The sequence below is a fragment of the Electrona antarctica genome (assembly GCF_951216825.1).
Source record: "Electrona antarctica genome assembly, chromosome: 2".
Lineage (NCBI taxonomy): Eukaryota > Metazoa > Chordata > Actinopteri > Myctophiformes > Myctophidae > Electrona > Electrona antarctica.
The window spans coordinates 15,537,992-15,564,636 of NC_136807.1; the positions used below are offsets into that span (position 1 = coordinate 15,537,992).

The window sequence follows — 26,645 nt, forward strand, 5'->3', positions numbered from 1 at the left end:
TATGTCTATGGAGATATAGACGCCCCAGAGCCGAAGGATGCATCTACCTTTCTATGTCTATATGGAGATACAGACGCCCCAGAGCCGAAGGATGCATCTACCTTTCTATGTCTATATGGAGATACAGACGCCCCAGAGCCGAAGGAGGCGTCTACCTTTCTATGTCTATGGAGATACAGACGCCCCAGAGCCGAAGGATGCATCTACCTTTCTATGTCTATGGAGATACAGACGCCCCAGAGCCGAAGGAGGCGTCTACCTTTCTATGTCTATGGAGATACAGACGCCCCAGAGCCGAAGGAGGCGTCTACCTTTCTATGTCTATGGAGATACAGACGCCCCAGAGCCGAAGGATGCGTCTACCTTTCTATGGCTATGGAGATACAGACGCCCCAGAGCCGAAGGAGGCGTCTACCTTTCTATGTCTATGGAGATACAGACACCCCAGAGCCGAAGGAGGCGTCTACCTTTCTATGTCTATGGAGATACAGACGCCCCAGAGCCGAAGGAGGCGTCTACCTTTCTATGTCTATGGAGATATAGACGCCCCAGAGCCGAAGGATGCATCTACCTTTCTATGTCTATATGGAGATACAGACGCCCCAGAGCCGAAGGATGCATCTACCTTTCTATGTCTATATGGAGATACAGACGCCCCAGAGCCGAAGGAGGCATCTACCTTTCTATGTCTATATGGAGATACAGACGCCCCAGAGCCGAAGGAGGCATCTACCTTTCTATGTCTATGGAGATACAGACGCCCCAGAGCCGAAGGATGCGTCTACCTTTCTATGGCTATGGAGATACAGACGCCCCAGAGCCTAAGGATGCATCTACCTTTCTATGTCTATGGAGATACAGACGCCCCAGAGCCCGAAGGAGGCGTCTACCTTTCTATGTCTATGGAGATACAGACGCCCCAGAGCCGAAGGAGGCGTCTACCTTTCTATGGCTATGGAGATACAGACGCCCCAGAGCCGAAGGAGGCGTCTACCTTTCTATGTCTATGGAGATACAGACGCCCCAGAGCCGAAGGAGGCGTCTACCTTTCTATGTCTATGGAGATACAGACGCCCCAGAGCCGAAGGATGCATCTACCTTTCTATGTCTATGGAGATGCAGACGCCCCGGAGCCGAAGGAGGCGTCTACCTTTCTATGTCTATGGAGATACAGACGCCCCAGAGCCGAAGGAGGCGTCTACCTTTCTATGTCTATGGAGATACAGACGCCCCAGAGCCGAAGGAGGCGTCTACCTTTCTATGTCTATGGAGATACAGACGCCCCAGAGCCGAAGGATGCATCTACCTTTCTATGTCTATGGAGATACAGACGCCCCAGAGCCGAAGGATGCATCTACCTTTCTATGTCTATATGGAGATACAGACGCCCCAGAGCCGAAGGATGCATCTACCTTTCTATGTCTATGGAGATACAGACGCCCTAGAGCCGAAGGATGCATCTACCTTTCTATGTCTATGGAGATACAGACGCCCCAGAGCCGAAGGATGCATCTACCTTTCTATGTTTATGGAGATACAGACGCCCCAGAGCCGAAGGATGCATCTACCTTTCTATGTCTATGGAGATACAGACGCCCCAGAGCCGAAGGATGCATCTACCTTTCTATGTCTATGGAGATACAGACGCCCCAGAGCCCGAAGGAGGCGTCTACCTTTCTATGTCTATGGAGATACAGACGCCCCAGAGCCGAAGGAGGCGTCTACCTTTCTATGTCTATGGAGATACAGACGCCCCAGAGCCGAAGGAGGCGTCTACCTTTCTATGTCTATGGAGATAGACGCCCCAGAGCCGAAGGAGGCGTCTACCTTTCTATGTCTATGGAGATACAGACGCCCCAGAGCCGAAGGATGCATCTACCTTTCTATGTCTATGGAGATACAGACGCCCCAGAGCCGAAGGAGGCGTCTACCTTTCTATGTCTATGGAGATACAGACGCCCCAGAGCCGAAGGAGGCGTCTACCTTTCTATGTCTATGGAGATACAGACGCCCCAGAGCCGAAGGAGGCGTCTACCTTTCTATGTCTATGGAGATGCAGACGCCCCAGAGCCGAAGGAGGCGTCTACCTTTCTATGTCTATGGAGATGCAGACGCCCCAGAGCCGAAGGAGGCGTCTACCTTTCTATGTCTATGGAGATACAGACGCCCCAGAGCCGAAGGATGCATCTACCTTTCTATGTCTATGGAGATACAGACGCCCCAGAGCCGAAGGAGGCGTCTACCTTTCTATGTCTATGGAGATACAGACGCCCCAGAGCCGAAGGATGCATCTACCTTTCTATGTCTATGGAGATACAGACGCCCCAGAGCCGAAGGAGGCGTCTACCTTTCTATGTCTATGGAGATACAGACGCCCCAGAGCCGAAGGATGCATCTACCTTTCTATGTCTATGGGTCCGCCCTCAGCCCTCCTCTTCCGCTGGTGTGTCTTTGATTACATTCCTACTGACAACAAACTCAAACGAGCTCTGAATGTGTTCTTGAGAGATGAACTCAACCCTAAGTTGATTCAGCTGTAAAACAGTGTAAAAGAGTTAGCATTTTTAAAGCAATGTGCTGTGTGGGTTCATGAGGAGACAACCTACCTAACATCCGCTTCATGGCTCCCATTCCTTTCCTCTGCTCTCCACGTGCACACATTGCGCACGCCAACACACACACAACGCGCGCACACACACACGGTGTGCACATCAACGTGCATACACACAGTGTGTACGCCAACACGCACACACAAAGAGCAACAGCCTGGCATGCTGTCTTCTTCCATTGAACGCCTCGCATTTCGAATCTGTCTCTCTCTCTCTGAGAGCCATAGAAATACCATACAAAAGTCTGTGTTCGTGATGCGGCCACACACGTGCGTGCGTGTGAAAGATGACCTTGGAGAGATCTCTGTGCCTCCTCCATTGTCCTGTATCTGTACCTTTTTATCACTGTGACTCACCCCTCTCTCTCTCTCTCTCTCTCTCTCCATACCTATATTAAAACACATACAGTAGGGTGCCCTTGTATTCTTTCAAAATAGCGACGTGGAGTGCCCATCCAAAAAAACATATATATATATCTATAAGATATATGGCTCCTAGGGTCAATATAAGCAATTTATCATGATATCCCTTCCACAGTATAGTAGCTTTTTAAAAAAAATCAATTTTTTGCATTTTTTCCTTTATTTTCCTAAATTGCATATTTAAATGTATTGCATACAATAAATCATTGTCTTCGTTTAAATAATCAACTGGGGAAGTTTCATGGTGATAACTATTGATTACATTTTTACCTATTCACTTATACTGTAGGTGAAAATAACAAAATGTTGATAAATCTGAAAAAGCTACTCCTGTGGAAGAGTGGATTCATTTACTTATATTGATCCTATAAACAATTTAATATAGGCATGGTTTTGCCCACTCAATTCGTAATTAACGTTCCAATTTTGGGACTCTGGCTCATGGACTAAGAACCGGGCCGGTTCAACCCTGGTAGAAAAGGGGTCTGTCTGTCCCCTGGCTGTGATGGGTCCTTATTGTCAAAATGTGTTGCTGCACCGTCTGTCTGTCTGTCTGTGTGTATCTCTATCTCTCTCTCTCTCATTCTCTCCCCCCCCTCTCTCATAACGTCTCTATGTCTCTCTCCCCCGCCCCAGCAGCAGTTGGAGAGACGGGACAGCCAGAACAGCTCCCAGCACAGCGTGTGCAGCCACCGCAGCGCCCACACCGACTCCCCCGGGCACCACCACCATCACGCTGCGGTGCCCGCCTCCGCCATGCCCAGCGGCGAGGGGGGCCCGGGGGGCGTGGCGGTGCCCGCCGCGCCCACCCAGCCCCTGCCCGGCCTGCCGCCGCCCCCCTGCAGCCAGGACGGAGGAGGAGGAGGACCCCCGCCCGCGATGGACGGCACGCTCACCCTGGGCAAGAAGCCCGACCCCTTCAAGATCTGGGCCCAGTCCCGGAGCATGTACGAGAGCAGACGTGAGTACTGGAACCCACCGACCCAAGGGGCTCTCTCCTTCGCTGTGCTGTGTGTGTGTTGAACAGTGTTGATTTGGTCGACTAAAGCCCAATAAACCACACCAATGGGTCGAGATGCAACAAAACATTTTTTTAGCGTTCGTCCCAGTGGTGTGATATGTCGCGTCGGCGCATTGTGGCGCATGTCGATGCAAGTCGCCCCAAGTGATTTAATTGGTTCAATCCAATGGTTGCTTGCAACTACATGCATCTACTCGCAACCGTTTGGTTGCAAGGAGTTGCATGGTGACCCATTGGTGTGGTTTGGGCTTAAAACTATGAAAACAAATTTTTCTGAAAATAGCAGAGCTACAAGCTGCGACGTGTTGTGAGCTTGTAGTTTTCAGCAAGCAACCAAGTGTGTAATCAGGCATTGCGACCAAATCAATGCTAAAACTAGAAACGTATCCAAAAGACTATGACTAAAACGAAATCAACATTTGCTGTCAAAAACAAAACTACCATCAATAGGGGGGTCCAGGACCCCTTCCTACCCCTACTACCTGTTTTTGCTGAATGTCAGCCCAGAATAAAGACCCTAGACTGAGGGTTCATGTGGCACTGGTTAGGTGTGAAAGATGCTGATGAAAGTTATATCTGGTGCATATCATGTTACAGAGCATTTCGTTGAGGAGGTGACCATCTTGGCTGAGCGCTGACATAAGAAGCAGACTCTGTGAGATACAAATGTAGATCACACCCAAAACGAGTTATTTCCCATCGATTACTCCCCCCATGGACACTTGAATTAAAATGTCTTTTGAGATATTTTGGTATTTGTTTATATTTGCTGATATTTGGTGTTCATAGAACCAAATATTCTGTTGGTCTTGAAAGAAAAAAGAAGAAAAAAAACTCTCTCCCTCTCTCTCTCCCCCTCTCTCTCTTTCGCTCTCTCTCTATCTTTCTCTCTCTCTCTCTCTCTCTCTCTCTCTCTCTCTCTCTCTCTCTCTCTCTCTCTCTCTCTCTCTCTCTCTCTCTCTCTCTCTATATATATATATATATATATATATATATATATATATATATATATATATATATATATATATATATATATATATATATATATATAGTCTCTTCTTTTGGGCTTTGTTTCCGTAGACCTGGTTTGCTGCTCATTTCTCTCACAGACCCTGGCATAACGACGCCGCACCAGCGTGCGTTGTTCGCTGCGGTGCTGCTAGTTAAATCTTGAATCTAGGTCTGCTGCTGATTAAATATTAACTGCATGGGCCCCGGCGAGGGCTGCTTTATGCTCCTCGTCTGATTGGTGTATGTGCGTACATACGCACACACGCGCGCGCTCCACAGTATGCGTCTGATATACAGTATAACCCCCTGGAGGAGATGCATGCTGCTCCAGCCTCTGGTTACAGCATGCTAGCTCACAGGAGGCCCAGGGATTAACATGCTTAAAACGCCTGATTTATGCTTGGGTTGCCGTGCCCTAGCTGTGTCGCGCAGAGAAAATAGCAGTGGTGTAATGTAACTTAAGTACATTTACTTTCAGAATTGACTTTAAAATGTTATCGTTTGTTTTTAAATCACTGAATGGTTTGGCACCTCAGTATCTGTGGGATCTTATTGAGGTGTATAATCCCCCAAGGTCACTGCGGACTGCAGGCCAGCTTAACTTTAGGGTCAAAAAGAAGACCCTCTGAAAGACCGAGCCTTTTCCGTCATAGCCCCCACATTATGGAACGTGCTCCCCCCAATGTCAAACTGGCCCCCTCTATTGAGACCTCTAAATCCCACCTAAACATATATATATATATATATATATATATATATCTATATATCTCGTATAGTTTGATTACTTGCTGTAATAGTTCATCTTCACTGAGATACTAAAATGTTCTCTATCGTTCTTCCTTCCTTGCAGTGCCTGACTGTCAGGAGCAAGACATCTTTCTATGGCGGAAGGATACAGGCTTCGGCTTCCGCATCCTGGGAGGAAATGAGCCTGGAGAGCCGGTACGTATATATATATATATATATATATCCCTCCACCTCGGAGGGATACCGTTTACATTAAGATCCATGATGTTTTCACGGCTCTTCTCGTTGTCTTTGTCTTGCCTTGTGTTTCTCTATATGACACTACTTTCCTTCCTTACACTTTACCTTGTTACCTATAACTCTGTAACTCTAACCTCTGTGCTGCCTCTGGGCGACTACTGTCCCCCCGAGGGATCAATAAAGGTGTCTATCTATCTATCAACTGTCCTTTTTTTAGCCAGGTTCAGATTGTAGGAGTAATAACAGAGCCACCCACAGCAGGCCCCGGGGAGTCCGGATTACCTTTTATCATTGGGGTGGGCAGACAAAGAAAATCACTCTGTGTACAATGTACAATATAACAGAAAGAACAGAAGATATAAAACCAGAGGCTTGCGTGAGATGGTAAACCGTGCAGAGTCGGGTCTTCAACGGGGGGGTCCTCTGAGTCACTACAGGTCTTCATCTCTCTCTCAGCTAAGGTGTCCACAGAACAGGCGGTTCTAACAGGAAACAGTAGGCCGTTTCCGTTTATTTTGGGAGCCACCGAAAACGCCTGATCACCATCTTTTTGCTTCGACCGGGTTTGTGGGACCGTGAGAATCGTCTGGTTCTGTCGCCGTCGTTGACCGGGGTCCCCCTTCACCGAAAAGACCTCCAATTTCAGGTACAGCCCCAAAAGTTGTCAAACAAGCTGACACTGTATGAAATTGCTCTCCTCCCCAGATCTACATCGGACACATCGTGAAGTACGGCGCGGCGGACGAGGATGGCCGCCTGCGTTCGGGCGACGAGCTGATCTGCGTGGACGGAACAGCCGTGGTGGGCAAGTCTCACCAGCTGGTGGTGCAGCTGATGCAGCAGGCGGCCAAGCAGGGCCACGTCAACCTGACCGTGAGACGCAAGACCAGTGCATACGCAGGTGAGGAGGCGCGCGCAGGCATGCACAACAAGCACATGCACACACAAACAGACGCACGCACGCACGCACAAATGCACAAACGTAAGCAGGCACAACACACGCAAGCACACAGAACTTTCATGCCAGGTTTTCAAGTGTAAAGAGTACACAGTTGGGTAATCTATTATTTGTAAATTTGAGGAAAAAGGGAGAGCGGGGAGAAAACATAGGAACGAAACGACAGACACGCACGCACGCACGCACGCACGCACATATATACACACACACACACACACACACAGTCACACACACAGTTATAGATAGAGAACAGAGCAGAGACACTGAGGGCAGATAACTGCACTCCCTAGCTATAAATAGACCTTACTGACACCAAATAATGCATATAGATCTAAAATATATATATGTATTATACTAGGTATGTACAGACAGCCTACTATGGCCTATTGCCTGCTATTTTAGTTATAGGAATCACAAACCACAAGACAAGAGCAGGTTATACTATCAACTGCATGACGTAATGTAAATGCACAGTAACGACTAATTTAAAAGGTAGAGTAAGTGATATGTTTTGATTAAAACACCCAGGTTATAATGCTATTTAGATCTAGACAGATGCCGGGTTCATTGTCTAAGTGGTACTTGCCGTAGCACTTGCCCCAGCCTCGACGACCATACAGGCGTATGCAGAGGCTCAATTTATGTAATTTAGACAGCATTTTATGTAGACATATAGCAATATATAGTGTATACTCGTAGTTTCATTGTAAAGATATTCTACCCGTGGCTTCCTTATGATTCTTGATGACAATTCTTTTATGTATTTGATGTATTGCCATGCGTTGTTCTGGCTTACTGTAAGTCTCTCTGGATTAAGAACGTCTGCTAAATGCCTAAATTGTAAATTGTGGTATCTTATAGTTTCAATGTACAGAGTACAGAGCTATTATTTTAATAAGTATGTTGTTTAGCCTGATGCTAGGTTCTTGGTTTACTTGTGATCCTAATTTTCTAGGGCACAACACGTTGTGAATTGAGAACCGGTGCGTTATTATATTTAACGTGTCTCTGTGTCCATCCCCTCTCCTCCTCCTCAGGGTCTAAAGGCGAGGGAGACGTACCCCCGTCCCCGGCCTCGTCCCACCACAGCAGCACGCAGGCCCCCAGCCTGACGGAGGGCAAGCGGACCCCGCAGGGCAGCCAAAACTCACTCAACACCGTCAGCTCGGGCAGCGGCTCCACCAGGTGCGTACGTTAGCATGCAGGAAGCTAGCTGGATATTCCGACGCACCGCCATTCTAACCGCACGCGGAAGCCACGATGTCGGAATGGCGGTGCGTCGGAATGCCACTCTGTCCCCCCGGAAATACTATCGAAATAGCAGATCTACAAGCTCACAACGCGTTGTGAATGAGACGCGGTTACGCGTGTATGTCTGCTGTTGAGTGAGTGGCGCATTGGTAAAGTCCCTGCCCACCTCCACAGAGGTTGTGGGTTTGAATCCACCGCGGTGCAACCGGCTTTGTCCTAGCGTCTTTACAGGGGGGCGGGCTCTGGAGTCACTAGCTGTACGTATGGCTACGAACTGGGGCTGACTACCTGTCAGCAGCAGTGGCGTGCACAGATAGACACTAGGGGGTGCTAGAGCACCCCCTGCCCTTTTGGCAATGTGCCCTTTTGAGAAAAGAAATACGTTTTTTTTTTTTTTACACTGTACAGTCTGTGGACCATGGTGACATTGATCAATTATTGATTAAAAAGCTTCTAGTATATTATTTAGGCCCCAAAATCTATAAATCTCACACTATTATGGCAACCGGCCGGTTCCACTCGCTGCACAAGGTGCCCTTTTTTCACTTGAGCACCTGCCCCTCTAAATGTCTGTGCACGCCACTGGTCAGCAGGTAGTGTTGTAGTAGGACGAAGGCTCTTCTACGTGCTCCCGGTGGGGGCTAGTAGGATACAACAGAAAGTGACAACACAGAAATGTGTGTGGGAAGGAATCGATTGGCATAATAACGACTAAATTGGGGGAAAAAAAATGTGGTTAAAAACTCTTCTCTTCTCATCACTCCCCACCGTGCAGCGGCATCGGCAGCGGGGGAGGTGGGGGCAGCGGCAGTGCGGTGGTGCCCGCCTCGCTGCAGCCGTATGACGTGGAGATCCAGCGTGGGGAGAACGAGGGCTTTGGCTTTGTTATCGTGTCGTCCGTCTCCAGACCGGACGCCGGGACCACCTTCGGTAAGTAGAAGAGCAAAAAGACAAATATACTGATAATCAATCTCAATTACAGATCGAGCTCTCTCAACTTTCATATCGTCTCTGTCGGGTGGAAACTTCATATGTGTACTTCAGGATTCCGATATAAAAAACATAAAAACATACCTGTTCCGAAAAATGGAAAAGAAAAGTAGCAGATTGTTTCGTGCTTCTAGATCTGCTATACTTTTGGTGCTTTTGTGTGACGCTATTAGTATGATCAACACTTCCTCCTCCTAACAGTCTTCTGTACAACTGAAAGCGCTCGAAAATGCAAAGAAACATCAGATGACAGAGAAGAACAATGCAATGCAACCATCTGGTTGCAATGCAACCAGATGTTCAGCTCAACCGCAGACTGTACAGTGGTTAAATATAGTTAGACATTATCAAAGATGCTTCTGGATCACACGTGGGGAAAAAACACAAGGGGGAAAAACTGAGGATCCGAGCACTTAATTCTAAAAATAAATAAAAAGGGAGGCGACAGCTTTCTACAAGGCAAACAACACCAATATGTTTCAACCTATAATAGAGGTCTTCGTTTGCCTTGTACAAATTCAAACTGTGTATTTTGTTCTCAAACTACAGCAGGTGCCCACCTCCCACGACTATGCACCACGCTTCCGTTTTGTCTGTGTGGTCGCGTAGGCTTTATTTGTCCTATACTGTAAATCAAATTAGCAGTGGCATATATAGCTTGCTGCGTAGCGCTGAATGTAAATTGAATAAACAGATGTTTTGTTGAGTGAAATTGACAAGCAGAATGTCAGCTTCCATTGGATGGCTGTCAGGGAGGCGTAGATACAGTGTTGTTTTATTAAAGTCGGAGAGAGAGGCAGCTGTGAGGTGATACAGGCAGTGGTGTGAACTTACTACATTTACTCAAGTACAAGTATTTGTTTTTACTTGTGGCCCGGAGTAGGAGTGAGGTGGAATGCCAGAGTTAAGATTTGACTGAGGTGGAACCAAAAGTGGTGGAACCGGTCTCTGTGTATTTTTATATCAAAATCCATAAAAATCCAATTTTAATTACTTCCTTTGAACGAAATCATGATGCATGATGACGTGTCGAGCCTCACATGAAAAAAATAATCTTGTTTTCATTCACCTGTTCTATTCCCATTGTTGTGTCGTCCTCCAAATACAGCTGCTTCTGATTACAGAACTACTCAGTTTTTAATCCCATTCAAGATGACATCCAGACAGTGTATACTCATTTGAAACTTAATCAGCACACTAAAATATGTATCTGAAAACATTGTAGGTTGGAATTAAGCCATGAGCTTTTGCTGCCTGTCCCTCTGTGACTTTGTAAACAAACAATCTGCATGTCCGTGCACGCGTCGCGCGTGTACCAGAGCAACGTCCCATAGCCTGGAGGGATGCGACATTCTGATTGGTTCAAAAACACACAGCTTTCCGTTTCAGAGTGAAACTACAAAATTAAATGCCTGTATTTTTCATTGCACTATAGTTCTATAAACAAATCCAATCTGGATGTGGCACAGATCTGATTTTAGGCTGAAGAATTAATAGACAGAAAGTAAGTGCAGGTGAGAAACCCATAAAGGGCTTATGCAAGGTTCTCACCCAAAATAATAAATAAGTAGTAAGTTAAACAAAGTAATCAAACATAAGGCATGACGAATAACAAATTATACATACAAAAATAGGATTATTATTATTATTATTATTATTATTAAAGGTAATCCAAATCCAGGCACATCCAAACATTTCCATTTCTTTTTGGCACACACCAAAAATGAAATTATACACTTGTGTGCAGTTGAATGTGTAGGTGCGTGAGTCTGTGTGGGAGTGTGTATGTGTGTCTGTGTATGCACTCTTTCTCTCTCTGTCACAGAGAGAGATGAAGGGCATGAGTCAGAGGAGGAGGAGGAACGTCCCTGGTGTGTGTTCAGAGCTGTACTGTAAACAATACAGATACCTTATTGAACGCTGTCACTCACACTGTAGGCTGTACTGTACCTGGATATATATTATATATTATTAGGCTGTAGAGATGGCTCAGAACCGAAACCTCTTATCTCTTATTTGTTTTTTACTTTTGTAAATTAGTGCCCTACTTGATCATACTACAGCGGCACACAAAATAATCAAATGTGGCAAACATACAAATTTCGAGCTTGCAGAAATTTGCCGTTTTTGTTTGAATCCTGAAAAGTAACAGTTTTAGGGGCGGCTGTGGCTCAGCAGGTAGAGCAGGTCGCCCCGTGATCCGTGGGTCGGTGGTTCGAATCCAGGCTCCTCCTGTCCACATGTCAAAGTTTCCTTGGGCAAGACACTGAACCCTACAATGCCTCCAATGAGTTGGTCAGTGTTAGCTTGCCACCATTGGCGTGTGAATGTGGGTGAGGACGCTGGCGTCGACTGTTCGCCGCTTCACCTCCCAATCTATGAATGAGTGAACCATTGTAAAGCACTTTGAGCACTTTGACCAAGCGCTATAAAAATGCAATTCCTTTTTGGACATGTGAGGTTTCCACGAGACAGACATGATATCCTCTTAACACCGCCTTATTGATTTACTGCCATGGCTTCTGCAATATGTCTGACTTTATGCTTCACCGTATAGTACTGAAGTCCTGACGTCACTCGTTCATCCACTGGGTCGCGGAAGTTTTTCTCTATGGAGAATAACATCAAGTCACCTTGAAATCGTCTCATGCTGTTATAGGTGGAAAGCTTAACACACACCATCAATTACACACACCACGTCAGAGGGCCGTACGTGTGGATCAAATTGACAGTGTGGCAGAGAGTTAGCCACGGAGGTCCCAGAGTGGTGTGGTGTGTGATTCACTGATCGATTAATGCATTAGAGAGGGGGGGGGGGCAGTTGTAGAAGAAGTACTCTTCTTTTTACTTAAGTGAAAGTATCAATACCACAACAGTACAATATCGAAAACGTTCTGGTAGAGGCCTATTTTTTGATTTTTTTTTAACTTTTTTTACCAAAAGTAAAATAAAACACTCATTAACACACGTTTTCAAAAATGAATAAGTAAAACTGTTAAACCAAAAGTCTGGTGCATTAGTTTTTTACCGAAAGTAAAACTAATACAATCAAAATCTGCAGTTTGTGAGTTTTGTATCCAATGACCTTATGGTTGTGTTATCCCTTCAACCAATGACGTTATGGTTGTGTTATCCCTTCAACCAATGACCATATGGCTGTGTTATCCCTCAACCAGTGACCTTGTGGCTGTGTTATCCCTTCAACCAATGAATTTATGGCTGTGTTATCCCTTCAACCAATGAATTTATGGCTGTGTTATCCCTTCAACCAATGAATGTATGGCTGTGTTATCCCTTCAACCAATGACCTTATGACTGTGTTATCCCTTCAACCAATGACTTTATGGCTGTGTTATCCCTTCAACCAATGACCTTATGACTGTGTTATCCCTTCAACCAATGAATTTATGGCTGTGTTATCCCTTCAACCAATGAATTTATGGCTGTGTTATCCCTTCAACCAATGACGTTATGGTTGTGTTATCCCTTCAACCAATGATGTTATGGCTGTGTTATCCCTTCAACCAATGACCTTATGGCTGTGTTATCCCTTCAACCAATGACCTTATGGCTGTATTATCCCTTCAACCAATGAGGTTGATCAGGAGATGTGTTTTGCATGCTGATCGGGGGTCATTTTTTATTTAGATTTTTTTTCTGGTTTCTCTGGGGGTGAAAATATCTACGGTGGCCTTGTTGGGATGATTGACTTATTGTTTTCTATCTTTCCCTTTTTCTCTCTTCTTCAATTTCCTCCCAATATCTTTCACTTTTCCTAAAAAAAATAAATCAATGCATCATCAATCGACCCAATCAAATCATCAAATCGCCTTATACAATCACACGAACATGGGGACCTCTCACACGTATAAACCACACACACACACACACACACACACACACACACACAAAATGGCCTTGTTTTTTGCAACACACACAAAAGCCGGCAACGCGTGTGTGGCCATGCCCCACAAAATAGGGCGCATCATCGAGGGCAGCCCGGCGGACCGCTGCGGGAAGCTGAAGGTGGGCGACCGCATCCTGGCGGTCAACGGCTGCTCCATCACCAACAAGTCCCACTCGGACATCGTCAACCTCATCAAGGAGGCCGGGAACACCGTGGCACTGCGCATCATCCCCGGAGACGGTAAGGAAAGAAGTGGTGACGGTGGTGGGAAAAAAAGCACCCAAATGTTTTACTTGAGTAAATGTGTCAATGTGGAACTACTTCCTTTACTAAAAGTAAAAAGTCCGGAATTCCAAAATGTTCTTGAGTAAAAGTACAAAAGTATTGGCGTCAAAATGTACTTAACCCATTTAGGCCTGAGATCAGATTCTAAAAATGTCTTCTACATCCTGACAGTTTTCTGAAAAAGCTATGTTTCTATGTCAGTCGTTCTTCGATTTTTCAAAAATAGCAGACCTACAAGCTCGTAGCGCGCCACTTGGTGGCGCGCTACGAGCTTGTAGATCTGCTATTTTTCAATAGCTAAAGCATAACATAATGCTAACACCAAAAGGGGTTCCCGCCCAGAATGGGTTAAAGCACCCAAATGTAGAAAGTACTCACTATGCAGGTTGTCCCATTCCACTTTTGTCGACATAATCAACCATAGATTTATTCGACTAAAATCGTATGATCTTTAGGCGACTGAAATTTGTCTAAAACTTCTCAGATGACTTGACTACAACTAAATGGAATTTTATTCTAAAGACTATGGCTAAAACAAGGGGAGAAAGAAATAGCTGGCAACATTAACACTGTTTGCCATGCATTTTTTCTAAGCCATTTCACAGTAGGGGGGCTGCCTGCCTGCTGCCAGAGGCTATGGCAGTGGTGGTGGTGGTGGTGGTGGTGGTGGTGGTGGTGGTGGTGGTTGTGGTGGTGGTGGTGGTGGGGGGGGTCCATGGAAAAGCTTCTAGGGAACCCCTGAATTCTAGGTTGTTATCGGGTGGAAGTTGGAGTGGGTATGAAAATAGTTCCTCCTCAGAGACACAGCTTAATTAAGAGGAGAACAACACCCCAAGATACATACACGCACGCACGCACGCACGCACGCACGCACGCACGCGCGCACACACACACGCACGCCCACACAACTTGTTTTGTTCTGCCCACCAGCGGATCCTGGCAGTTTAGCATTAAATGGTAATACAAAACAAATGCATTAGCTGTATTACTCTGCATTTGCACTTTAACCACTTAAACCCCTCGCAACACAACGCACCGTTTTTAAGGTGCTGGATTAGGTATTTAGAGATTTGATATTAATTTCATCGGACACGCCTCCCCCCTCACTTCCAATAACAACCCATTGTAACTTCAAATTCAAAATTTTAAAGAAGAAATAACATTCATTTTAAAACTGTTTTTAATATTTAATATCATATTGTCTATGTCCCTCAAAGTATTTCTAATGGTTTGAGCCTCAATCACCACTCTGATATAACTAGTCCTTGTCATTTCTTTCTGGACTTTGAAGCAGTTTTAGCTGCAGTACCACAATGTCCTGAGGTGGTGGGGGCACTGATATGCAAATTATTTAATATTTGAGTTATTATAATACTGATGCTAGATAAAACCAGGCTTGTTTAAATTCCATGCCAGCTTGGAAAATCAACAATGGTGGACATTGTAAACATAGTGGAAATGCAAATTTGGAACTGAAGACTGAAGAGGAGGAGGAATTATACAAAGTAGGGTGATACTGATGACATCACGCATACGACCAAATCAGTTGAGCTGTTCCTGAGAGCAATTTCCATAAAAGCCCCTGTATGATGAGAAAGCCTGATTGTTCAAAAGTACATATTTGTGGGGATATAAAGCCCAAAAAACACCCACAAATTTGAAAAAGTGGGTTAACCAAAACACCTGTGTCTCTGATACTGGTGATATTGTCCTAATGAATAAATATATATCATCCCTTTTTAGGGGGTGATACAGTTACTTTACACCGCTGGGTAGAGGCATGCCTTTCATAATAACGAAGAGAGAGAGAGAGAGAGAGCGAGAGAGAGACAGAGAGAGAGACACAGAGAGAGAGAGACATGAATTAATTATAGCGATGCTTTTACAGCCTGAGGGCAGCAGGCATATCATGGAAACCTTGTATGTCCAAAACCGTTCCCCTTTTATCATTTGAAAAGACGTTTCGTTTTTTTTAAAATAGTGAAAATAGCAGATCTACAATCTCAACGCGTCACGCGTTATGAGCTTGTAGATCGGCCATTTTCACGTATTTCGCGGTAAAAATAAGGCATTAATGTAGGCTACAAAAAAACAAAACAGAGATACGAGCATTCTTGCCGATATCTACGGTATTCAGGTACTGTAGTATACGTAGGTTGACCAGGGTCAGTGGGGGATGATACTCGCTAACACATTCATGCCCGCGGCGCCATGCTCTTACATTTTTGCGTGCCGAGAAAGGACAACTACGCTGTTTTTGTGTTTTCGTTGTGTTTTTCCTTTCTTTTTTCTTTTCCTTTTTTAAACACACCAATTTTGCTATAGGGATGCTGAGGTTCAAGTGGTTGATGTGTAAACAATACTAAAATAAAGTCCCTATCACGCAAAGATTAGGTGGACCCCCTCGCTGTCCCGGACCTTCTGTCCATGACCCCATCATGATCTACCAGACCCAACAGCTACTTCATTCAGTCTATTTAGCTCCAGTATTTCATCTTAACAGGAAAGCCAGTCTACACTTGTGTCTTATACTCATAACATGTGTTTCTCTCCAGAGTCGTCCAACGCATCTCTGCTGACCAACGCAGAGAAGATCGCCACCATCACCACAACGCACACACCTCAGACAGAGTCACGGTGGGTCCAGCTACCTCAGTCTTATCCACTAGACCAGGGGTTCTCAACGTTTTTGGCCGGGGACCCCCGGAAATGCTTTGGCAATGTCTCGGGACCCCCGCCCCGCCCCCTCCCGACCCCCAATATAAATTGACTGCTACAATAACCTTAAACCATTTTGGGCGGGAATCCCTTTTGATGTTTTAAGCATTCTGTCCACAATTCCATGCTGTATTGAAGTATTGACCATAGGGAAACGTTGATAACATTCTCTAATTGTGTAGACTTCTTGCAAATTAAGTAATGCAGATGTTTAACAATAATGTAACTCTTGTGAGTGTAAAATGAGTTTAATTTTACACTCTCAAGAGGTAAAGATCTATTAGTGGTCCCCGGACCACTGGTGGTCCCCGGACCACTGGTGGTCCCCGGACCACTGGTCCACTGGTTGGTCCACCGCATACAGCATACTCTGTATTTATAATGAATATTGTATTTATTGTATTTAAATGAATGTCTCTTTTTCATAGGAATAACTCAAAATCCAAAGGGGCTCCCCCGCCTCCCCCGCCACAAGTCCCACAGGTAAGAACAGATTTGATCTAGGGATGCACCGATATGGAAATGATTAGCCGATACTGATAACGATGTTTAAAATAACAATTTAGCCAATACCGATATGTTTATTTAGTTGTATTTGCCGATACCGATATTGACCGATAACGGCAAATATCGGCTGATACAGTTTTGTGGCCGATATACATCGGTGGATATCCTTAGATCTTATAAATCCCACCACAGTTTATTCTTAGTAACCCCCCCCCCCCCCCCCCCAAGTTTTGTAGCTGTAGTGCCAAGCTCAACCGCATCTATATCTCTCTCTCTCTCTCTCTCTCTCTCTCTCTCTCTCTCTCTCTCTCTCTCTCTCTCTCTCTCTCTCTCTCCCTCCTTCCCTCCCCCTCCCCCCCAGGACGGTGACTTCTACTCGGTGGATCTGGAGCGGGACGGTAAAGGTTTCGGGTTCAGCCTGCGGGGGGGCAGGGAGTACAGCATGGACCTGTACGTGTTGAGGCTGGCCGAGGACGGGGCGGCCGTACGGAACGGCAAGATGAGGGTACTGACGAGCCTCTCCATCATGTCACACACACACATACTCCTTGTTTTTATAAGACTAGAAGGAGTGCGAGAATCTAGCGGCTAAATGAATGAATGTATGAATAACTAAATAAATAAGACATTACACACACACAGTCACACACACACACACACACACCACAAGATGGCAGCAGAGAGGAGCAAAGCATGGAGGTGTAACGAAGAAACCTGTGGCCTGTAGCATGACGTTACCATAGGTGCTGTTTGATGACATTGCGTGGAGTGGGCCTAATGGGGAAAAAAGGTGGCTGAAATGTGCCTGAATAATGGGGTTTTATATTAACTGTACAATGTACAAGACACAGAGGGTGGGATAATAAGCCACCCTCTAATAATAAGCCTAGAATTGCAGCCCTTTGAGAGCGGTTTTGAAGGAGTCCAGGGATTTGCATGTCTTAATGACTGTTGGTAGGGAGTTCCACATTTTGGTGGCATAGGAGCGAAAATAATTTAGTCCCTTGTTTGTGCTGAATCTGGGTTGTACATGGTTCGTTGCACTCCCTCTGGTGTTGTGGGTGTGGACTTCGTTAACAAAAAATGTTTTAGACAATCAGATGATCTCTTTACCCTCTGATTTAGCTGGTTAAACAGTCCTTTGGTTTGGGCACAAGGTGTGTTTAAAAAAAGGTTTTCCAGTAGGGTTAGTACTACTAGCAGATGTACAAGCTTGCAGTGTGGCACGAAGTGATGTGCTGTGAGCTTGCATATCTGCTATTTTTGAGAACCACCGTTCTAAACTGTGTGTGTGTGTGTGTGTGTGTGTGTGTGTGTGTGTGTGTGTGTGTGTGTGTGTAATTAGACTAATCAGACTAATCAGAGTGTAGTTTTTTTTTTTTGGCTTTTTATTGATAGAGGGAAAGTAGGTTGACAGGAAATGGGGAGAGAGATAGGTGGGTGACGTGCAGTAAAGGCCGTCGGGTTCAGGAGTCGAACCCGCGGCTCACTGCCAGACTGGATTACCAGCCAAGGTGCCCAGACAGCTACGCCAGCCGCCCCGTCTCCCATTACCTTTAAGAGTGTGTTGGCCCTTCATCATAGCACATGCGCACATACACATGTGCACATACACGTAGCGCATTTAAATGAGAGATTTTATTTGCTGTTTTATTTCCTGACTCAGTCCACTAAGGAATGTCTTTAGTGGAGAACAAGCCCTAAATATACTGTTTATTTACCTGGTTGTCTGTCGTGGTGACGTTCCTCAGGTGGGAGACGAGATCTTGGAGATCAACGGTGAGAGCACAAAGAACATGAAGCACGCGCGCGCCATCGAGCTCATCAAGAATGGTGGTCGACGGGCGCGGCTCGTCCTGAAGAGGGGCGACGGATCAGTGCCGGAATATGGTGGGTAACAATACGATACGACACACACACACACACACACACACACACACACACACACACACACACACACACACACACACACACACACACACACTGTGCTGATGGAATAATAATAATAATATGGTATGACTTACTAGACTAATAATTCTATGTTCATGACATCCAACTGTGTTAATGCCAGATTATGACAACATTGACCTCTTAATCCCTCTCTAGTGAACTGGACTGTATTTTTTCTGCACCAAATCTCACTAAAAATAGACAATCTTGAAATTGACGATAATAACATAATAACATGATGATATTATTATATTTTTTCCGGAAATAGTGGAACAATATGTCATATAATAATATGGATATATTACTGTACAAATAGTGTCTATGTATGTTACAGATGAATAAGGTTTTGGTGAACTTCTACAGTGTAATGTGTGTAGAATTGAAAGAAAATATGTTTTAATCGATGCAACTATCTGCTCTTCCAGGAACTGTATTTGTTTGTGTCGGTTGGACTACAGTCTGAATATTGTTGTGTTTTCTAGCTTTATTTTTCTGCTTTTACTTTGCTGAACATCCCTTTTCCCTCCCTCTGATGATATTTAGATATTGTTAAATAATATAATTTATATAATTATTTTCTTTCACGACAAAACCCCTCCTGCGCTCCTCGACGACTCACTGTAAACGGTCTCCTTTGTCTGTTTTTTATTTATTGTTTTATTTCATTTTATTTGTTTTCTCTATTCTATTCGACTATTCGACTCTCGCTCTCTCTCTCTCTCTCTCTCTCTCTCTCTCTCTCTCTCTGTTCGCCGGGCTCTCTCTTCCTCCTCTCCAGCGATGATGGCCCCTCATCATCTCGCTGTTGGTACAATGAGGAATGACAAGATGGGAGAGCCCTGTTTCTACCTAATGGGCCAAAATCAGACCACGGTTTGTAGCCAAAAAGCCTGTCTGTCCAAGAGCCAGCCAGTCCTCCACCCTCCCTGTCCACCCTTCACCCCTTCACACTTTAAACCATCCTCTCCACCTCATGCCAGCCTGCCCTGCACCCACTCTGTGTGTGTCTGTGTGTGTGTCTGTGTGTGTTGTATTGTGTACACCAGTTCTCACTTTTTTTTCATGTCGAGGGAGACCCTCAAGAAGAGAGGACTTATGTTTAAAAAAAAACAACAAAACAAAACACATTTTTCAAAGAAAATGCTGTGCGCTGCTATTTTTACTCGCCAACATATAAATGGATATAGTATCGTATAGGACCCCACTTTGAGAAGCGATGGTGTACACAGACGCTTCCTGTCATGTCTCCCCCTGACTTGTATCTGCTTCCATGGCGTCTATTTCACTCACAATGCACCTCCCCTCTCTGAGCCAGCAGACAAAGCCGTTCTTAAGCGGGGCTACATACTCCAACCGAACCTCTCAAGTTTCTTACTGAGGTTGTAAGTTTAGGAATAAGGTTAGGTTTAGGCATAGTTTTACTGAGGTTACGTTTAGGAATAAGGTTAGGTTTAGGCATAGTTTTACTGAGGTTACATTTAGGAATAAGGTTAGGTTTAGGCATAGTTTTACAGAGCTTACGTTTAGGAATAAGGTTAGGTTTAGGCATAGTTTTACAGAGCTTACGTTTAGGAATAAGGTTAGGTTTAGGCATAGTTTTACCGAGGTTATACGTTTAGGTATAAGGTTAGGTTTAGGCATTGTTTTACTGAAGTTACGTTTAGGAATAAGGTAAGGTTTAATAGGTATAGTTTTACTGAGGTTACATTTTGGAATAAGGCTAAGTTTAAGCATAGTTTTACGGAGGTTAAGGTTATGAATACCTGGTGGTGACCGCTCCGAGATCCGTGGATTTGACCTGGGACAATCACAATTTGGGGCTAGCGTTCCTGTTCTTCCTACAATCAACCCTGAACTGCACACAGCTTACCCTGGACTTGCACCAGAGGTGCAAGAACAGCTGAAATAAGTTCAACAACAAGTTGAAGTAGTTTGACTAGCGAGTATGACTGTATATTACTGCCTACTAAAACTTCTTGAAGATGGTAGGACATCTCGGGGCGGTGCGTGATTTATTTAGTTTTTGTTTCTTCATTCTGCCTAAGGCTTCGTCCTGCCAGGAGCGAAAGCAGCGGTATAGTTTTGAATAGACGGTTCTATAGTGTCCTGAGCAAGAACAACCTCCAGGGAGGTATACAAACCCCTCTGTAATCCATCTCTGACTGACCATGAATAAACACAAGCTGTTGCAAGAAATGGGGGGGAAAAAACCTCTGTGCTTCTGTGACACGTTTCCCACAGCAGCGTGTCAGAGGAGGAGATCCAGTATTAAAAGCACTGCTTCCAGCGGCTGGCTGTACACAGTAGTGTTTTGTGAGAGAAATAATAAGCAATCAGGCCTATGAAAACAAACCCAAAAGAAGCGACTATTATATACATAGGCCATGAGCACTTTAGATCTGTGCTATTTGCTAAAGAATCTTGGATCTGTAAAAAAAATGTGGTGTTCGGTTGGACTCTCTGTGAAGTATGTAGCCACCTTTACTGAGATTGACTCACGTCTCTGTTTCATCACTCACAACGAACACACACACAGCCATAACACTTTTTTTTTTTTTTTTTGCTTTGGGTTTGTTGTGCCACTCCTCCCCGACAACAACAATGCACAACTGAGTTGTTCTGCCATTTTGTTCTGAATGGTTTCTCTGCAGTGCCTGTTGTTCTGTCACATGACACTGGCTGCCCTCAACCTGCTGATGTGTTGCACCTGTTGTCATAGCTCTGGTCCTTAGAAGGTCGTTAGAAGGATCGAGCTCTTCTTAACAATGTGTTACTTCCGAGCCGTTGCGGCCGCGCACCTCCCGGTAGAGTATCCTCTCGCCTATAGTAAAAATAAATAAAATAACACTTTCACTACTCAACAAAACTAAGACGGTTTAGAGGAGTTGAAAGCATACTTTCCTTTAGTGGGAACACTCGGACCCCCCACACACACACACACCTCACGTCTAAAAGACACCTTTTTGTCCAGAAAAGAAAATATTTCACTGGAAGGAAAAAACCTTAAGCCCTAACCACACCAAAGGGTCGAGACGATTTTAGCGTTGTCCCAGCGGTGTGATATGTCCTGTTGCACGTTGACCCACGTCGTCCCAAGTGATTCAACTGGTTGAATTCAATGGCCGAAACCACACCAAAGGGTCCCCAACTCACCATGCAACTCCTTGCAACTGTTTGGACCAGGAGTTGCATGGCGACCCTTTGGTGTGGTTAGGGCTTTTGGCGAGTAGCAAAAGTGTGTATTTTAGTTTTTACTACAGACGAGAGGCTGCTGCAGCCTGTGCTACCGCGGGTTTGCATGCAATGGCTGAAAAGTAGCATGCCGTTCCTTCCAACGCCACGGAGCACATGGACCAGAGCTACTGTCGTTGTGTCACATGGTTACTGGCTGCTCTCAAACCTGCTGATGTTTTGCACCTCTGCTGTTGTTGTCGATGACGTCAACCTGTGTTGTTTTTTATTTTTTTACACCCATTGTCACCACAGATCCAGTCAAAACAATTCACCATATTCACAGGGCGGCCATTTTGCACACTTTTAAGTCACACTTAAAGTGCTACCCGGGGGGGGGGACGTTTCCTCCCAACCCGCAAATATGACGCGAGAGCAAGATGGCCGCTGTGTGAATATGGTCAATAGAGTCCGACACAGGTCACATTTGTGGGGTCTGGTCCCAATTTTTTGGATTTTCTGTCCGATAATTTGAAGGGAGAAAAAAACATTACATACACATTTAACAGAACTATATAACAACTAGGCCTTCTCCAAGCTCACGAAGCATCGAGAGCTTGGAGATCAAATTGTTTAAAAAAAAAAAAAGTCTAATAACGGACAAAACAGATATATCGGTCGGGCTCTAGAAAGCATAATATGCTTGAATATTATGAAGTGATTTTGACACCTCCATGTGATTCAGTGAACATAGAATACCATGAAATCACTTACGGTTACATTATTTATATTATGATTGCATATTATTATTATGTACTATATATATATATATATATATATATATATATATATATATATATATATATATATATGATTTTGTTGGAATGTTTATGGAAGAGCATGTACTGTATATGCATGGTTTATATCCATAATAAAACAAAAACTGTATTGTCTATCAATACAGATGCAAGCGTTCACATGGACCCATCTTTGTTGAGATTTATTTATTTATTTTTAATTGTATTTATTTTTTTATCACAAGAATATGGACATTATCAGTGGTGGAAAGTAACTAAGTACACATCAAATTTTCAGTAGTTACTTCTACTACATTTCAGAGGCAAAATTTTTACTTTTACTCCATTACAATTCATTTTCATTTTGATTAGAAAACAAACAGTAACCACTTTAGCCCTATATAAATTTCGGCCATTTGAAAATAGCAGATCTACAAGCTCACAATGCGTCGCATCGCGGCACATTGTTAGCTTGTAGATCTGCTATTTTCAAAAGATTCTGTAACTGAAATGAGACATTCTTCACAGTGAGTACTTTTACTTTTAGTACTTTAAGTACATTTTGATGCAGATACCTTTGTACTTTTACTTAAGTACATTTTCAATACGAGATTTGTACTTGCAGTATTTATATTTTTACTCAAGTAAAACATCCGAGTACTTTTTCCACCACTGGGCATTAGAAAAATATCGTTGCTGTCTGTCGGGCAGAAACCTTGTATCTCCATATTTCAGCGTTTTTCTTTTTTTAAATTAATGCTCTATTTCGTCATACAAGAGTAGCGAAAATAGCCGATCTACAAGCTCACGACACGTCATGATGTGACTCGCCAAGAGCTTGTAGATCTGCTATTTCTGCTATAATAATAATGTGGGTTTCATAAACATTGAACCAATGACAAGTTTTAACAAGAGCTTGTGTGACTAAATCATAACTGCATTGGATTCCTTTTCTTGACAGTTTATTTTTGGGACATTCAAGGTTTCCACCCCCGATATATAAAACGTAAATGCCATATTTCACAACCTCTCGTACGTGCGTCTTTATTATAATGTTTGTCTTTTTTTGACTCACTCTTCCTTGCGTTTCTGTTCACCCTCATGCAGACGGCAGCAGCAATGACGGGCACCCTCCCGCACCCGGCGGGGCACAAAACTCTCCGGAAGTGAGACCCCCGGCGCTCGACGACAGCCGATACACACAGCACACGTCGTGGTCATCATCGATAGAGTCCACCTCTTACCAGTCACCAGAACTTCACCAACAACAAACACCATCGCGCCACCAGGAGGAGGCCGTGCGTACTGCGGGCGGCGGCGGCGGCCGAGACAGAGACACGAAGACGAGGGACGTCCGCTTCAGCGCCGAGCCCGCCACGATGATGGACTACCAGGGCCGGCCCTTTAACAGTCCCCCCCACCACCCCCAACACCACCACCACACATGGAACAACAGTCAAACCGCCGCCAGACAACAACAACTACAACTACAACAACTACCGGTACAACTACAGCCGTCTCCAGACAACAACAACATCGCCGCCGCCAACAACAAGAGCCGAGGCCGCAAGGTCAAGAAGTCAGAGTCGGAGAGCGGCATCTCCAAGCTGCTGAAGACTCTGAGGAAGGACAGCTCGGGGAAGAAGGCGGCGGCCGCCGCCGCTGAGAGAGAGCGGGAGCAGCAGCAGCGCAGTGGTGAGCTCCGCGGGCGGGAGCTCTCCACCACCACGCTGGACCGGAGGTTCGGCGGCCGGGCGGCGCGCCGCGGCTCCCTCGACCGATCCTCCGTGGCGACGAGCGAGAACAAGCGCAATTCGTCCCCGCCGGACCGTCGCCGGGCCAAGTCCATGGACCGCCGGGGGACGCAGCACCGGGACCGCGAGCACCGGGACCGCACGCCCGAGCGCGAGGAGGAGTGCGATGACGGGGGCTTCCTCGCGGCCGTCACGCCCGAGCGGAGGTTCTATGAGCGGCGGCTCCTCCTGAATGAGCCGGTGACGCCCAGCCGAGTCGTCAACGCTTCTGCCGCCACGCCCGAGCGCGTTGGCATCGTCGTCAACAACGGCGACACCTCGTCGCTCTCCTCCAGGGGGCGCTCCTCTGCCGATCGGGCCTTGAACAACGGCAGCATGTTGTTGTCGCGCGGCGGCGACTCCTCCCCGGAGAGATACGGTGGCGGCGGCGGTAGCAGAACCAACGGAACCCCTGAGAGACGCTACCGAAGCGAGCGGGACTCTTCCCCCGACTCCTCCTCCTCCACCGCCTATAGCCGGGAGGAGCTGAACTACGTGGCTGGTGCTACGGCGCCCCCTAGACTCCAAGACTACTATGGCATGTTGAAGAACAACGCCGCTCATCAAAACAACGGCGCTGCCGCCGTGGCTAACAACGCTACGTTCAACAACAACAATGCGCCCGCACAAAACAACAACAACAACAACAGCAGCAGCAGCAGCAACAACACGATGGCCGCCGCGGGCTGCCGTCACAGCCCGCCGCGCCCCGCCCCCCAACACCATCTCATCCCAGAGCCCAAGAGACGGCCGTACAAAGAGAGCCCCAAGGACCTCAGCATCTAGACGCAGAGTGGACCTCCACTCTTTTTCACTTCCAAGGAACCCCCCTTGAACCCCTCTCCCCGGTCATATCACGCACTGACCACCCCCCCCCCCCCCGCGCGCGCGCGCGCGCGCGCACACACACACACACACACACACACACACACACACACACACACACACACACACACACACACACACACACACACACACACACACACACACACACACACACACACACACACACACACACACACACACACACACACACACACACACACACACACACACACACACACACACACACACAGAGAGAGTGTGTACAAATGGAACCAAATGGTTGCATTTGTACGCTCTCTGAGTTACGAACATGTAAAAGGATTCCGTTTTGGTTTCCTAACTATCAATAATTCAGCCCCCCTCCGCCCCTGGAACAACACCCGCTCCCCCTCGGACCTTTGGAGTAAACTCCAACCCCCCCACGCCTCCTCGTACTGTTGTGGAAAACAATGTATAATACACTGGAATTATCTGAACTTGTGAGAGGATACTGACTCTTGTGATTTATTTGATCAATTGGTTCAAAACGACTGATTGACTCATTTTGCCCCCCCCCCCCCAGCCACAGATTCCTAAAAACAGCAGGAGTACAATCTTTTTTTTTTTTTTTTTTTTTTTTGTTCCATGCTGGTCGTTTTGTTATTGTTGATTATTTTTTGGAACATAAACACAAAGTTGTTGTACTATATAGTAAAAAGGTATTGTATGTGCCTGCATATATATATATATAAAAACAAGAAAAGTAAATACAGTGATTTTTCTTTCTTTTTTTGTAGGCATTTCTAAAAGAAAAAAATATGTTTCCCTCCCGGAAAGTTTGAAACAATGCTTCCAAACTTGTGGTAAAACTAGTACTTCTAAAAACAACCCATTAGTAGGCTGGTTTTAAAATGTTTTAGATGTATTTAATTTTCTTTGTTTTTTCACTCCCCCAGAATTGCTTTTTATCGAACAAAACTATAGCACAAGATACCGATGGGTTTCACAAGTAGTGTGAATACTGGAACTGAAGACGAAAATCAAAATTTTAAGATCAGATGGTAAATCTAGACTGACGGGGTGCGCACGCTTATCCGACACACCAAAAGTCCAACATGCGCAAATCACCCACTGCTCCCGACATGCGTTGCTCCCGACATGCGTTGCGTGGTGCTTGGGTTAGGGTTAGGGTTTGGGGTAGGGTGTCGGTCAACGACTGTCGGACTGTTAGTATGTCGGAACTAAAGCCTGTACCCAGACTGACGCATATATACATATATATATATATAATTATAATAATATAATATATATAATATTTTTATTTGCTCACTATTTATTTTTGGAATAATATCTGGAACAAGCTTGTTGAGAGCTGTATGGTCCGTGACATTCTGTACCTTGGGGGAAAAAGCATGTTAGAATCCTACTTTTTGTTGTCGATTTTGTCGCGGTCGGGCGGAAACC

At 45.4% G+C, this 26,645-nt stretch overlaps 1 protein-coding gene across 5 annotated transcripts in view; it reads left to right on the forward strand.

Moving 5' to 3' along the window:
• The window catches only part of LOC306937239 (membrane-associated guanylate kinase, WW and PDZ domain-containing protein 1-like), a 155,675-nt gene extending 130,164 nt beyond the window's left edge, over window positions 1–25,511 (forward strand). For 4 of the 5 annotated variants that reach the window (XM_079520903.1, XM_079520906.1, XM_079520905.1 and 1 more), the window contains 11 exons: window positions 3,668–3,992; window positions 5,914–6,005; window positions 6,756–6,951; window positions 8,046–8,193; window positions 9,035–9,189; window positions 13,193–13,396; window positions 15,997–16,078; window positions 16,588–16,642; window positions 17,028–17,171; window positions 18,418–18,556; window positions 23,692–25,511. In XM_079520903.1, the coding sequence (XP_079377029.1) occupies window positions 3,668–3,992; window positions 5,914–6,005; window positions 6,756–6,951; window positions 8,046–8,193; window positions 9,035–9,189; window positions 13,193–13,396; window positions 15,997–16,078; window positions 16,588–16,642; window positions 17,028–17,171; window positions 18,418–18,556; window positions 23,692–25,163 (3,012 nt within the window). In that variant the 3' untranslated portion in view covers window positions 25,164–25,511. The remainder of the gene's footprint in view (window positions 1–3,667; window positions 3,993–5,913; window positions 6,006–6,755; window positions 6,952–8,045; window positions 8,194–9,034; window positions 9,190–13,192; window positions 13,397–15,996; window positions 16,079–16,587; window positions 16,643–17,027; window positions 17,172–18,417; window positions 18,557–23,691) is intronic. The other variant, XM_079520904.1, reaches the window with a different exon arrangement.
• The last annotated feature ends 1,134 nt before the right edge of the window (window positions 25,512–26,645 follow it).